Genomic DNA, 12,873 nt, shown 5'->3' with positions numbered 1-12,873 from the left:
AGCCTCACTGCCATGGGGGAGCCCAGTATTGTTTAGATGTCTGTGGAGAAGACTTGGATTGGCTCCAGAGGTTTCCTTCTTCACCAGAGGAAGCCTTTCTATAACGGAAGAAGCCTTTGTCTCCAACCCATGTCTCTAAGCAGGTGAATGGACAGCATAGGTCACTTTGAAATTTCCAAAGACATATGATTAAAGAGACAACTCAGTTGATTGAGATGTTCTTTCTAAGTTGCTTTTTTGTTTTTGTTTAGGAAAGGTATTCTCCTCCCTCCACATAGATATGTATTTCAACTGTAGCTCCATCCATCCATCCATCCATCCATCCATCCATCCATCCATCCATCTATCTAAAGTTTAAGAAAAGTGAAATAAAATATATTGGTCAAAAACAAGCCAGAATATTATAGAATTTTTTATATACCATCTCAGCCACAGACATTCACAGTCACATTTACCAGTTACAGTATTTGCTATGCCAAATATAAGCCAAAGCTAATATTATCATGCGGCACAACCATCCCACAAATCTACAAAGCAATTAGGCATTTCTTAGAGGACCTGCAAGGCACCCTCCCTGCTAGCATAACTTAAGTCAGCGAAGCCACACAGAAGTGACTGGTGATCAAAACTTTGCCAGTTTTTTTCCCATTTGCTATTACAGGTACTTCTCATGGCAGGAATAAAAATCCTGTGGCAAGCTTCAACCAATTGGACATGCACACTACTTTGAAACAGAATATTAAAACAACTGAAAACTTCTAAAAAGCAAAGAGTCTAATACAAAACCAGCCACAGCTACCATGGTATACTGTAATTCTTAGCAGCAGCACCGAATTCTGAATGCAGCTCTGCAGCCAGACTGAAGATGTATTTAAGATCAGTGCTGGGATTCTAGAATTCAGAGCTAAGTATACACTTACAGATCATTGAAAAGACGGTGTGTATTGGCATGCTGGTGTGCTAACAGCTGCTGAACAAACCTAACGTTTGCATTTCTAATACATCTGAAATGCCAGTCTCTCAAAACTCCAGATATCCATCAGAGAATTGTGGCAATCTTTGTGCAGGGTTTCTTTTCTTTCTTTTTTTAAAAATAAAATCATAATGACTCATTAACAAAAAGTCAGTTGTTGGAGTTTCCCACCTATCAGTGTTAACATAGAAACTAGTAAGCGTACTCACCATTCACTTCAATAGCTAAGAATAAGAAGAACCAGCTAGATGGCATCTCTGTCTTGCTTCAGAGAAATAAAGAACTAGTGTTGTCCCACAGATTTCATACAAAACCTCAGCAGTCTCTGTTTCTGGTTAGAAGAAGCTTCCTTTCCATTCCATTCCTTGCTTTCTGTCTCTAATTCTCCTTTGCAACCTCTCGCTCTCTCTATCTGAGCAGAGCCATCCAACTCAGAAAAAAGAGGGGTGTGTGTGGGAAGTTTCAAAGAACAGACTGTCTCTCCTTTTTTACTCCAGGTTCCTGTTTCTGTGTCTGTTACAGACTAAAGTTGGGAAACATGTGCTTTGATCAAAGCTATTATGACCAAAATAATCATTTTATCAATACAGCTAAAATTGATTTATTTTAAATTACTGACTGGGAAGTGATTAGACAAGCATAATCTCATTTAAGTAGGTCTTTTCTAACCAAAAGCATGAGTTAACTTTCATAGGAGAGATTTTTCTCCTCATTTCCTTAAAAAAAGAAAACTCACAGCAAACAACTTCAGAGTGGCTGGGGAAACCCAACCAGATGCGCGGGGTATAAATAATAAATTATTATAATAGGAAAGTGATTCCTATAACAGAGCAGTGATTCCTAACTTCATGAGTTATGTGGACAGGACATGAAAAAAGAAACACAATCTATCCAGAAATATTAGGATTTTAAAAAATATATAAAGGAATTTGCTATTTGAGCTACCATGGGGCATTAACATGTAATTGATATTGATTGTTAAAGTATCTCAGCCCCCTGAGTTTCTATGAGTTCCAACGTAGCACAGTAATCACTACCATTGATTTAATGTTCAATATTTTATCAATATTAGTAGTGCTATGAGTTTGTGGGTGCCAGACACCTATAATCAGTGGCGAAGCTGCACGCTCCACTACTGGGGGGCAGAGAGCAGGCAGAGGCGTGGCTGGTGCCCCCAGGGGCGTGGCACGCTGCCCTCGGGGGCATGGTGTGCATCCCAGGGGCGTGGTATGCCGTCTGCAAGGGCATGGTGTGCCACCCGCAGGGGCATGGCATGTATTCTGGGGTGTGTGATGCGCCCATTAAGGAATCTGATAGGCTATTAAGAAAGCCAATGAGAGGGAGCTCTGTGTCAGATGCCAAGTTGGTAGGGCCCCTCCTTCAACTCTGAGTTAGTTAGAAGATCAAAAAGCCAGAGTTTTAGAGTTGAAAGAATGTGGGATGTGACCCAGGAGGGAAAAGGCTACAGGCTAGAAAAGGCAGAGGGAGAGCATGCTTGAATCCAAGGCTGCAGCTATGGGAAAAACAAGACCCTTTTGGGGTGTTAATGCTGTGAACCCCTCCACTGTAGGCTCAGGTTGTATATATGTGTAACTAAACCATATATAATAAAGATAGGACAGTTTTCACTGCTCCTCATTCCTGAAAGGAACCATGAACCCTAGGTAAGCACACCTGGAACACCTAGAATCTCACACCACTCAGAGATTGGGAGTGCATGCAACAGTATTCTTGCTTGAGGGCCCATGGGATGCACATTAGTTTTTGACATGAGAAACAATAGGTTGGGATTTCTACTCCACTGCAAAGGCCACTGAAGAGGCTTGAGCATTATGTTTACCCTAATCTTTTCCTGTTATGCTGCTCTGAAGACAAATAAGAATTCCAAGAACTGTACACTGAAAAGTGCCGGAGTAATTAATTGAATAAATATGTGTGATTGTTTAAGTGGATGTGAACTCACTGTGCTGAACACCCTCCTAATGCTATAGCTTATAAGATAAGATAATAAGGTAAGATAATCTTTATTGTCATTGTCCCTTTGCGGGAACAACGAAATTACTCGGTTACCACATCCACTCAGATATTATAGGCATGCCCTAAAATATCTGAGATGTGAGCTGGAGTTCATGAGTGCATTTTGCTCCCCTCTCTTAGCTCATTGGTTGCAAAATAATAGAACAGGAATGGCTATAGTTGCTGCACCAGTCCCAGCAGGTAAAAGATGCTCCTAGCCACTGGGCCTCTAGTGACAGAACAAGGTCCAGAAGCACCCGCAGACCTGCTCCTTAAGCGGGAGGGCAACCCTGTCCAGAGCAGGCAGTTGGCCAATCCCAGGGCCCACACAACCTTTTCTGAATCACATGTTAGGGAGAAATACAGTTGAGTGTCACCAGAATACAGATAGCACCTTGACCCCCCCGACAAACTCTAATTGCTACTCCCAGTGGCTTCATTTGGATATTAAATAAAACGGGGGGTAGACTAGTGCCCTGAAGCAACCTGTAGCATAACCCAAAAACATGCTCATGTGGGTGTTTTGCCCAATGTCCAGCTTGAAAAATAGTTCTGGGCACCTGTAACTTTGAAGCTTGTTTGCTAATTTGTGACATTTGGGATCGTTAGGTATTATACTACAATGACTTTTGGATTTTATCTAACGGCTACTTATAACTGTTGGAACTTTCAGTTCCTGTGAACCTTCAAAGGAAAAGAAAAGAAAAGAAAAGGACTAAAGGCCAATACCCAAATATTTGCATTTGTATTTGAGGTTAAAATTGCCTCCACCTTAATTTGAGCTCTGATATAGCTAAAAAGAAATGCCTATTACCATTACACAAAACAAACAACTGCCAATCATCCTAACAATACGATGGGTAATATTTGCACTCTGAGGATTTTTTTTTTTTTTTTTACTATATCTGCAGTTGAACCACTTTGCCGTATTTGAACAAGAAGGAATTCACCCCAGTTGTGAGGGCAGCATTGAAATGTTTGGCAAATACTTCACAATCCATATATAAATATTTTAAGTTTTGTAGCAAGACTGCTATTTATACAGGAATATAGTTAGTTCGTGTTTACTTGGGGCATTGGGATCTAGCGCTGTGGATTTGAAATTAAACGCAGAGTATAAAACAAATAGATATTCAAATGTTTAGACATACCTGATGATTGCCACCTTGTGCGTGTCCGTTAACCCACTTAGAATCCTAGAATTATAGAGTTGGAAGGGACCCTGAGGGTCATCTAGTCCAACCCCCTGCGATGCAGGAATCTCAACTAAAGCATCCATGACAGATGGCCATCCAACATCTGTTTAAAAACCTCCAGTGAAGGAGAGTCGACAACCTCCTGAAGGAGTCTGTTCTACTGTCAAACAGCTCTTACTGTCAGAAAGTTATTCCTGATGTTTAGTCGGAATCTCCTTTCTTGTAACACAAATCCGTTGGTTTGGATCCCCAGAGCTGGAGAAAACAAGCTTGCTCTATATTCCATGCGGCAGCCATTTAGATATTTGAAGATGACTATGATATTGCCAGTTACCTTGTTCAACCCACATTTTACCAGCTTCCTCGCAAGAATATCATGAGGGACTCTGTCAAAACCTTTACTGTTTCCTTACTACCTCTTCTCTTATCTTGGGCTGCAGCTCCCTCATTGCATCATTTATTCTGTTATCACCAGGTTTGGCATTCCTTTACTTTCAGGTGAAGACAGAGCTATCTTGAGCACTTCTGCCTTCTCTCTGCCACCCAATAGCATTTCTCTGTCTTTTCCACACAGAGGACCTACTACTTGCTTGTTCTTCCTCTTGCTTTGAACATAGCCGAAGAAACATTTTTAATTAATTTATCCTATCTTGCAAGCCTGAGCTCATTCTGAACTATGGCTTGCCTGACCTTCACTCTGCAAATGTTGGCTACTCACTCATATCCTGTTTCTCATATTTTAAGACATACCCATAAAATAAGCCATAGCAGGATTTTTAAGCATTCAAGGAATATAAGCCATACCCCGAAAATAAGACATAGTGATAGGTGCAGCAGCAATGCCGGCCGCAGCAGGAGGAGGAGGTGGAAAAAAATAAGACACCCCCTGAAAATAAGCCATAGTGGGTTTTTTTGAGGAAAAATAAATATAAGACGGTGTCTTATTTTTGGAGAAACATGGTATATATACTCCTACTTAATGATTTCCCCTTTCTTCTGTTTCTTAAATTTGCCTTTATTAATTATCAGCTCATTTGTAAGCTTATGCAGCCACACTGGTTTCTTTAGATGCCTCCCACTTTTATTTGTTGTTGGAATTGTCCTCATTTGTGCCTTCAATATTTCACTTTTAAGAAACTCCCATCCATCTTGGATTCCTTTCTCTTTGAGAACTTCTGGGATCTCATCCAGCAGTTCCTTAAGCTTATGCATAGCTCTTTTCAAGTGGCATTATTAATTACATTCTATCCCCTTGATCCAGTCTTAACCAGCTTGGTGCCATCCAGATGTTTTGGACTAAAATACCATCAGACCCTGCCAGAATGTAATGGCTGGGATGGATGGAAGGTGTAGTCCAAAACATCTGGACAGCACCAGGCTGGCAAATGCTGAAATCCTTCCCAAGTGCTGATCCCTATAGAGCCAGAATGACAACATCCATAGCCCAAGAAGGAGGCATCAGCAGAACTCCAAGATCTGCAGAAGGACCAAAACTAAAACCTTTCAGATAAAACACCATTGAAATTACTCTCTCCCCAGTCTCCCATAAACAGATCAGTGGCTGGTTTTCTGCTTCTGATGTAACTTAACCTCTATTATTCTGATTTCCAGTACCATCCAAGCCCCTTGTAGCAATTAACTTGAAGTGGTTTGACCTTTTCAACTTCCTTTTACCTTTTTAGAAGTTCCTTCTTTTGAAAATAAATCTGAGTAAACGGAATGTTCTGGGCTGGGGGGACATTAAGAACATGTGATTATGTCGTGCTTGATCTTCTATTATTGTGACTCATTTCACTTTCTGTTTTATGCTGATTACAGGTAGGTAGCCGTGTTGGTCTGGATCGAAGTAAAATAAAAAAATTCCTTCAGTAGCACCTTAAAGACCAACTAAGTTTTTATTAAAAAAAAAACTTTTATTAAGTTTTTTTATTTTATTAAAATAAAAAAACTTTTATTAAGTTTTTAAAAACTTAGTTGGTCTTTAAGGTGCTACTGAAGGAATTTTTTTATTATGCTGATGACAGCCATCACCATTCTCTGCAATACTTCCGCTTCGATCTGCAGAACTTGTGTGTTTACAAGCACCACTTAATGGTATGCAATGGCTCTTTTAATCTGGCAGGTCCCTAGGGGCCTGTTGACTTTGGGCATGTACACTTGCTGTGTTGTTTTAGATGAGACAAAGAAAATCCCCTGGGTTACAACACAAAACAATCTGATCAACAAAATGTATTGATAATATTTATGATACACTTATCAATTGTTTCTTTTTTCTTTCTTTTTTAATTTTAAAATTTATTATTTAATTAACATAGTTATTACAAAATATAAACAAGATATTGCAATTACACACACACAGTATATTTCAAATAAGCGCATATATATGAAAAAGGAAAGAAAGAGAAAGAAGGAAGAAAAAGAAGAAGAAAAAAGAAAAGGAAAACAGGAGAAAAATTAGAAGAATTTCTTCCAAATTTATTCTGCAAATATCTCAATATGAAAATAATAATAAAATTTCATTAATTGACTTCCACCACTTACACTGAATTACCTATATACATTTTAAGCAAGCTTATAGCTGTTATTCCGTATTCCCCCCCCTACAATCTTTCACAAATATTTCAGTCAATAAATTTTCTAAATCTCTCGCAAGTCTACTCTAAACATAACCAATACCTTACATTTGATCCTTCTCTACATAATCATTTAAACATTTTCATTGTTTCTGAATTACATTTTTTGGTTTTTGTCTTTAAAAAATCAGTCAACTTTGCTAATTCCAAATATTCGCATAATTTATTCAACCATTCCTCTTTGGTTGGAATATAATTTCCTTTCCAATTGTTGCCTATCAACATCCTTGCTGCTGTTGTCGTGTACAGGAAAATATTAATTTTATCTTTTGGGATGTCTCCATTCAAAATTCCTTATAAATATGTTTCTGCTCTTTTTGTGTGTGGTTTTTTAATCAACTTTTTAATTTCCTCATGTATCATATTCCAAAATTTCTTAATTTTGGTCCCTCGTCCTGGCTTGCTGTAAAAGACAGCGGCTCTTGCTTTTCTTGCTTGACAGCAAGCCAGGAGAAGGGACGGACGGGAGCTCCCAACGGCGGCTACCAAGCCTGCTCTTGCAAGCGGCTTGGTAGCTGCAGTTGGGAGAGGGGCTGCGCTGCGCCTCTCCCAATCGCGGCTCCTGTGCCTGTTCTTGCGAGCGGGTCTTCATAAGACGCACAGACATTTCCCCTTCCTTTTTAGGAGGGAAAAAGTGCATCTTATGCAGCAAAAAATACGGTATGTTTTGAGCCATGAACTGTACCCCCAAATTCAGATTAGTGTGAAATCCAGAGGATAATTTTCTTTTGATTCATGCATTCACCTGGGAGGTGTGAATTAGGTAGGTTTGCATAGGAAGGTGGGCCAAATAAAACTGTCTTCCACCCCTGCCCACCTGTAAATCGACCGATCCTGTCAATTATGAGGGCAGACTATATTCAGAGGCTTAGAAACCTGTTTGGGATAGGCAGCACTTATGGATTCTACAAGAATAATTGCTAATGCCAATGACCAACATTCAACACTGATTTTGTTACTTTTGTAGAAGCCACCGAAAGCAATGCTTGAATAGTTGAATCCACAAAACAGTTGAATCCAAATAAATTGACTCTAGTACAAGAGCACCACAGTTTAACTTGTTTGCTTTGCAAAGCATTGAAAGTACTGATATCTATGGACTCAGAGTCAGGATGACTGACCAAATGTATTCAGATACTTTGGCATAGCTTTCCCTGTGATCCTTCATGCTTTGTCAGCAGAAGAAAATATATGGAGATGAGCAGCAGAACTGCAGAAACTGTATTAACATGACTGAGATGAAAAAGCAGCTGAAACCTCTTAAAGATTAATTTGAGCGAGAATTCACTGGGGCATATCCCCAGAATCTGCTTTGTGTCAAACCTAGAATATATGATACACAGGGGCTAATGTGTTTGAATTGGTAAGCAATACTGCAGACAGATACCAGCAGAAATTGTGCAAGGAATGGTTTTCTCATTCGGGAACACAGCTCTCTCCTGGACGCTGATTCAAGAGAACATCGCCAAATTCCCAGCAAATTTTGTATGTCCCTCAGGTTCCTTTTGCAACTGGATCAATGACAAGAAGCAGATTCAAAGCTTCATTTCAGCTTTGCTGGTCTAGACCAGAAAGAAATCTCAGGCTACAGGGCAAATATATATATATCCACAGAACAAACTTGCACTAGATTTATATCAGCACAAGTGGAATCTCCAACAAAATATTGCAGTGTGTGGCGCTCCTGTTCAGGGTTCCAGCCAACCAGCCGTGCCCACTTTCAGGATTCTATTTCTTTTTTCTCACTCTTTTTGCACATAGAACAGGGGTTCCCAGACTACGGCCCGGGGGCCGGATGCAGCCCAATTGGCCTGCCAATCCGGCCCACGACGACCCCCGCCGCCCGCCGCCTGCTCTTATGGCGCACAGCGCGGCAGCGCTCTTCTGGGTCGGGAAAAAAGTGCCGAAAATCCTTTGTGCGCATGCGTATGGGCCTCTCCCGACCCGGAAGAAGTCATTTCTGGTGCACTTCCGGGTCGGGGGAGGCCCATATGCATGCGCACAACGGATTTTCAGCGCTTTTTCCACCCTGGAAGCGCGCCACCGTGCCAGTAAGCGCCCGTGCGCATGCGCACGGGCGCGCACTCCCCCGCCTGCCGGCCCGCACAGGCGCGCGCTCCCCCGTCCTCTGGCCCGCCGCGCGATCAGCGCGGTGGGAACCGGCCCAAACGCCGGTAAGTCTGGGGACCCCTGACATAGAATCATAGACTTGTAGAGTTGGAAGGGACTACAAGAGTCATCTAGCCCAACCCCCTGTAATGCAGGAATCTTTTGCCCATCATGGGGCTCAAACCCACAACCCTAAGATTAACAGTCCCATGTTCTACCAACTGAGCCAAATTAGCACACACACATCAGCAATTTGTTCCCACTGCTTTTTTTTATTTGTAAACTTTTCTATCTTCTTCAAACCAACCCTGTGCTTGTTCTGCTGTGTGTGGGCCTTGACTTCTGCCCCAAACTCCTGGCCTGGGTGCACTGCTACACTCACCTGCTGCCTGAATGGAAGAGAGCTCTGGGTTTATAAGAACTAAGTCCATTCAGTTAGTTCCCTTTGGTGCCACCCAGGGCCGTCTTGAGCAGATCGCGCGCCCTGGTGCTGAGGGGCGGAGATCGCTCCGCCGCCCGCCCCGCCCTCGCAGGGCGCAATTGTTTTTTGCGCAGCTTTGCCGCGCAGCGCCCTCCTTCCCAGGCCGGCGCCCAGCTTACCAGCCCCCCGCCATGGTGCACTGCGCCACCGGGGGTCTGCGACGAGCCGGGCCTGGTGCCACCTGTTATTTAAGCAGCTTTCTTTAGGAGCAAAACCTGACTTTTATTTACATTTCCTATGTTCTGTTACTTTGACATAGCCTGATCCTAAAAAAGACAGAAACAAAAATATAAAATTTGGGCATCTCCTATATTATTCCAGCATGGGTTATAGGACCTATAACTAAAATAAAAAAAATCAGAATCAATGCAAATGTGTCCAGTTTACATAACATAGCCAGTTGCAGACACTAAGGTGGCGTATATAATATACAGTGGTACCTCGGTTTATGAACACAATTGGTTCCGGAAGTCTGTTCATAAACTGAAGCGTTCATAAACTGAAGCGAACTTTCCCATTGAAAGTAATGGAAAGTGGATTAATCCGTTCCAGACGGGTCCGCGGAGTACTCAACCTGAAGCGTACTTAACCCAAAGCAAGGGTGTAATTGGTTCCGGAAGTCTGTTCATAAACTGAAGCGTTCATAAACTGAAGCGAACTTTCCCATTGAAAGTAATGGAAAGTGAATTAATCTCTTCCAGATGGGTCTGCGGCGTTCGTAAACCGAAAATTCACAAACCGAGGTGTTCATAAACCGAGGTTCCACTGTACCTTTAAGGCACATTCAGAGCACATTTTCCCTCTCAAAGAATTCTGGGCACTGGAGGTACCCCTCAAAAAATTACAATTCCCAGCAATACTTAACAAACTACAGCCCCCAGAATTCTTTAAAGGTGCTTTAAGGTATGTGCTTTAAAGGTATATCATGTGCACAGCCTAAGCATTCCAAGCGCAAATCTCCAGATTTTGTGTGTGCAGAATTTCAAATCCCTAACTCATAGATTTCTTTCTGTTGGAACCAATTTGCATTTAAATAATAATGTGCCCTTTATCTTTGCCCCGAACAATTTATTTATTGGCTCCATGAAACAATTTGAAGAGAGGCTAAAAGATCATTCAGACATTTTGGAAAATAGTCCAGGAAACTGTGCCTGATGCTAATGATGGCTCATTTGGCTGCCTTTCTTCTCAATGTAATTAAGGAAATAAAAAACCTAATTGGGTTTCAAAGTTCATTAAAATAAATCAGAGGGGCCTTCTATTAAAAGGCAACAAAATGATCACTTGGATACGCAGACCAGATGCAAAATGTCTTGGGGGCTGGAGCTGGGAGGGAAGCCTGATGTGAAGTATATTTAAGGTACCATAAGCACAAGGTAACATTTTGTAACAAGGTCCAGAAGATGTTGTGGGAATGCTGATCCCTAATAAGCTGTATGCTTATTATGATATATATGAGATTTGTATCCATCGATACCAGGGCAGTGTACAACATAAAGTTCAGGCACCGCCTTAAGAACTCCAGATAATAACCAGATCTTCTTTTTGTTCAGATTCTGTTCCTTTACCTGGACTGCGTTTTCTCTACTTAACCTTTCTAGTGAACCACTTTCATACTCTCAAATCCCCTATGACAGATAAATTTAATGCTAAGTAATATGAATCTGGACAAGAGCAGTAAAACTTTTAATCAAAGATTTTTCATCCAAGTAAGCCTGTTTAATGCCTTTGTTCTCTCTTAAACTGAGACAAGGGATAATTTCCCCTGCCTGTCATATACTGTATTCCTTAAGCCAAACAACAGGATTTTTTTGTGCTGTTATTTTTCCTGAAGAGAAATTGACAGCCTTGCTTCCTATTTTTGTGATTTTTGTTTTAATCAGCAACAGACTGTTTCTTTTTCTTTATGAAACTTTTGCTCAACGTAATTGCAGACAAAATTCTTACTTCTATGTAAAACATCATTCCTTTTCACCACTACTGCTGCCGCAGGATATATAATCTCGCCCCCCCCTTTCTTTTTGCTGTCTCTTAGGACAGTTCCAAATATTCTGTAACAAAGCCAACAGTTTCTGGTATTAGGTTCACCAACATGAGAGAAAAGCAACTCCTAAAATTTTATTTATATATTTTTATAGTTTTCTGTAATTTTCCATACCACTAACATTAAGGGAGAAAAATATCATGACTCTGAATACCTTAAAACAATAACAAAATCACATTAATAAAGTAAGTAAAATGCGTAAGTAATAATAAAGGAAGTACAGTGGTACCTCGGGTTACAGACGCTTTAGGTTACAGACATTTCAGGTTACAGACTCCGCTAATCCAGAAATAGTACCTCGGGTTAAGAATTTTGCTTCAGGATGAGAACAGAAATCGTTCTCCGGTGGCGTGGCAGCAACAGGAGGCCCCATTAGCTAAAGTGGTGCTTCGGGTTAAGAACAGTTTCAGGTTAAGAACGGACCTCCGGAATGAATTAAGTTCTTAACCCAAGGTACCACTGTAATGTGGATGCAGGGGCACTCATAGAATGTGGTCACAGATTAAAGATGATTCACCATATTGTTTGCTTGCTGAATCTGCAAGGCAGTCTACCTAAAGGGCATTGAAATAGTCTAGCTGTGAGGCGGTGACATTATGAATCACAGCAGTCAAATTCTTTCCCTAACCAAGGTGTAGTCAGCCTCTTTTTATTTTCCAGAGTTATGACTGCGGGACATTTTGGAATTGGGAGAGAGATGCGATCCAAAAGTGAGAGGTTAAAACAAGATTACAGATTAGCGGAGGTCAACAGCCACTGAATTTGTAAGATGACAGCAGGAACAGAGGGACAAGTCAACAACTGTAGTCTACGGGTCCACATATCCTACAAATGCGTAATATATTATTTATTTATTTTTGCTCCTCTGTTAAGAATACTAAGAGAGTTACAATTTCCAGAGTTCTTTGGAAAGAGGGATTGAAAGCTCTGGAAAGTACAGCTCCGTGAGGGGAACAGGGTCTCACCACCCCTAACAAACTACACTTACCAGAATTCTTGGGGGAAAGCCACCCTTGTTTAAAATGGTTGTGGTACTTATTTATATGTACAGTGCAGATGTGGTCTTTGTGAAGGATGCTGAGACTTACGTTAGAGGTCATGAGAGTTCTGAGAGTTCCTTGAGTGAGTAGGAATGACTGTTTCACCAATTATATTTTGTAATGTAGGTAAGAGATGGACCAGGGCAAGGGGGCCAACTTGAATAAAATATTGGGGAGAGGGAGGTAAGCCCCACCCCACAACATCACAAGATGCAGTGCATGCACACCATTTTGATATATCAATGCCCATCAACTTGGTGGGGGAGGGGGCTGACCCCCTCAAAGATTTTTTTTATATCAGGACCATATAACACCAGTCCTGAAAGACCTACATTGGCTCCCAGTACATTTCTGAGCACAATTCCAAGTGTTGGTGCTGAC

The 12,873-nt window shown here is 41.2% G+C and overlaps 1 protein-coding gene across 2 annotated transcripts in view; it reads right to left on the bottom strand.

Moving 5' to 3' along the window:
* Positions 1-1,430, bottom strand: part of RXFP1 (relaxin family peptide receptor 1) — a 28,322-nt gene extending 26,892 nt beyond the window's left edge. For both annotated transcript variants that reach the window (XM_035114132.2, XM_060278675.1), the window contains exon 1: positions 1,183-1,430. In XM_035114132.2, coding sequence (XP_034970023.2) covers positions 1,183-1,228 — 46 coding nt within the window. In that variant the 5' untranslated portion in view covers positions 1,229-1,430. The remainder of the gene's footprint in view (positions 1-1,182) is intronic.
* Positions 1,431-12,873: the final 11,443 nt, after the last annotated feature.

Source organism: Zootoca vivipara, chromosome 9 (assembly GCF_963506605.1).
Source record: "Zootoca vivipara chromosome 9, rZooViv1.1, whole genome shotgun sequence".
In the NCBI taxonomy this organism is placed as follows: Eukaryota; Metazoa; Chordata; class Lepidosauria; order Squamata; family Lacertidae; genus Zootoca; species Zootoca vivipara.
The sequence above is the reverse complement of the archived record's forward strand: the minus strand, read 5'-3'. Positions and strand labels throughout refer to the sequence as shown.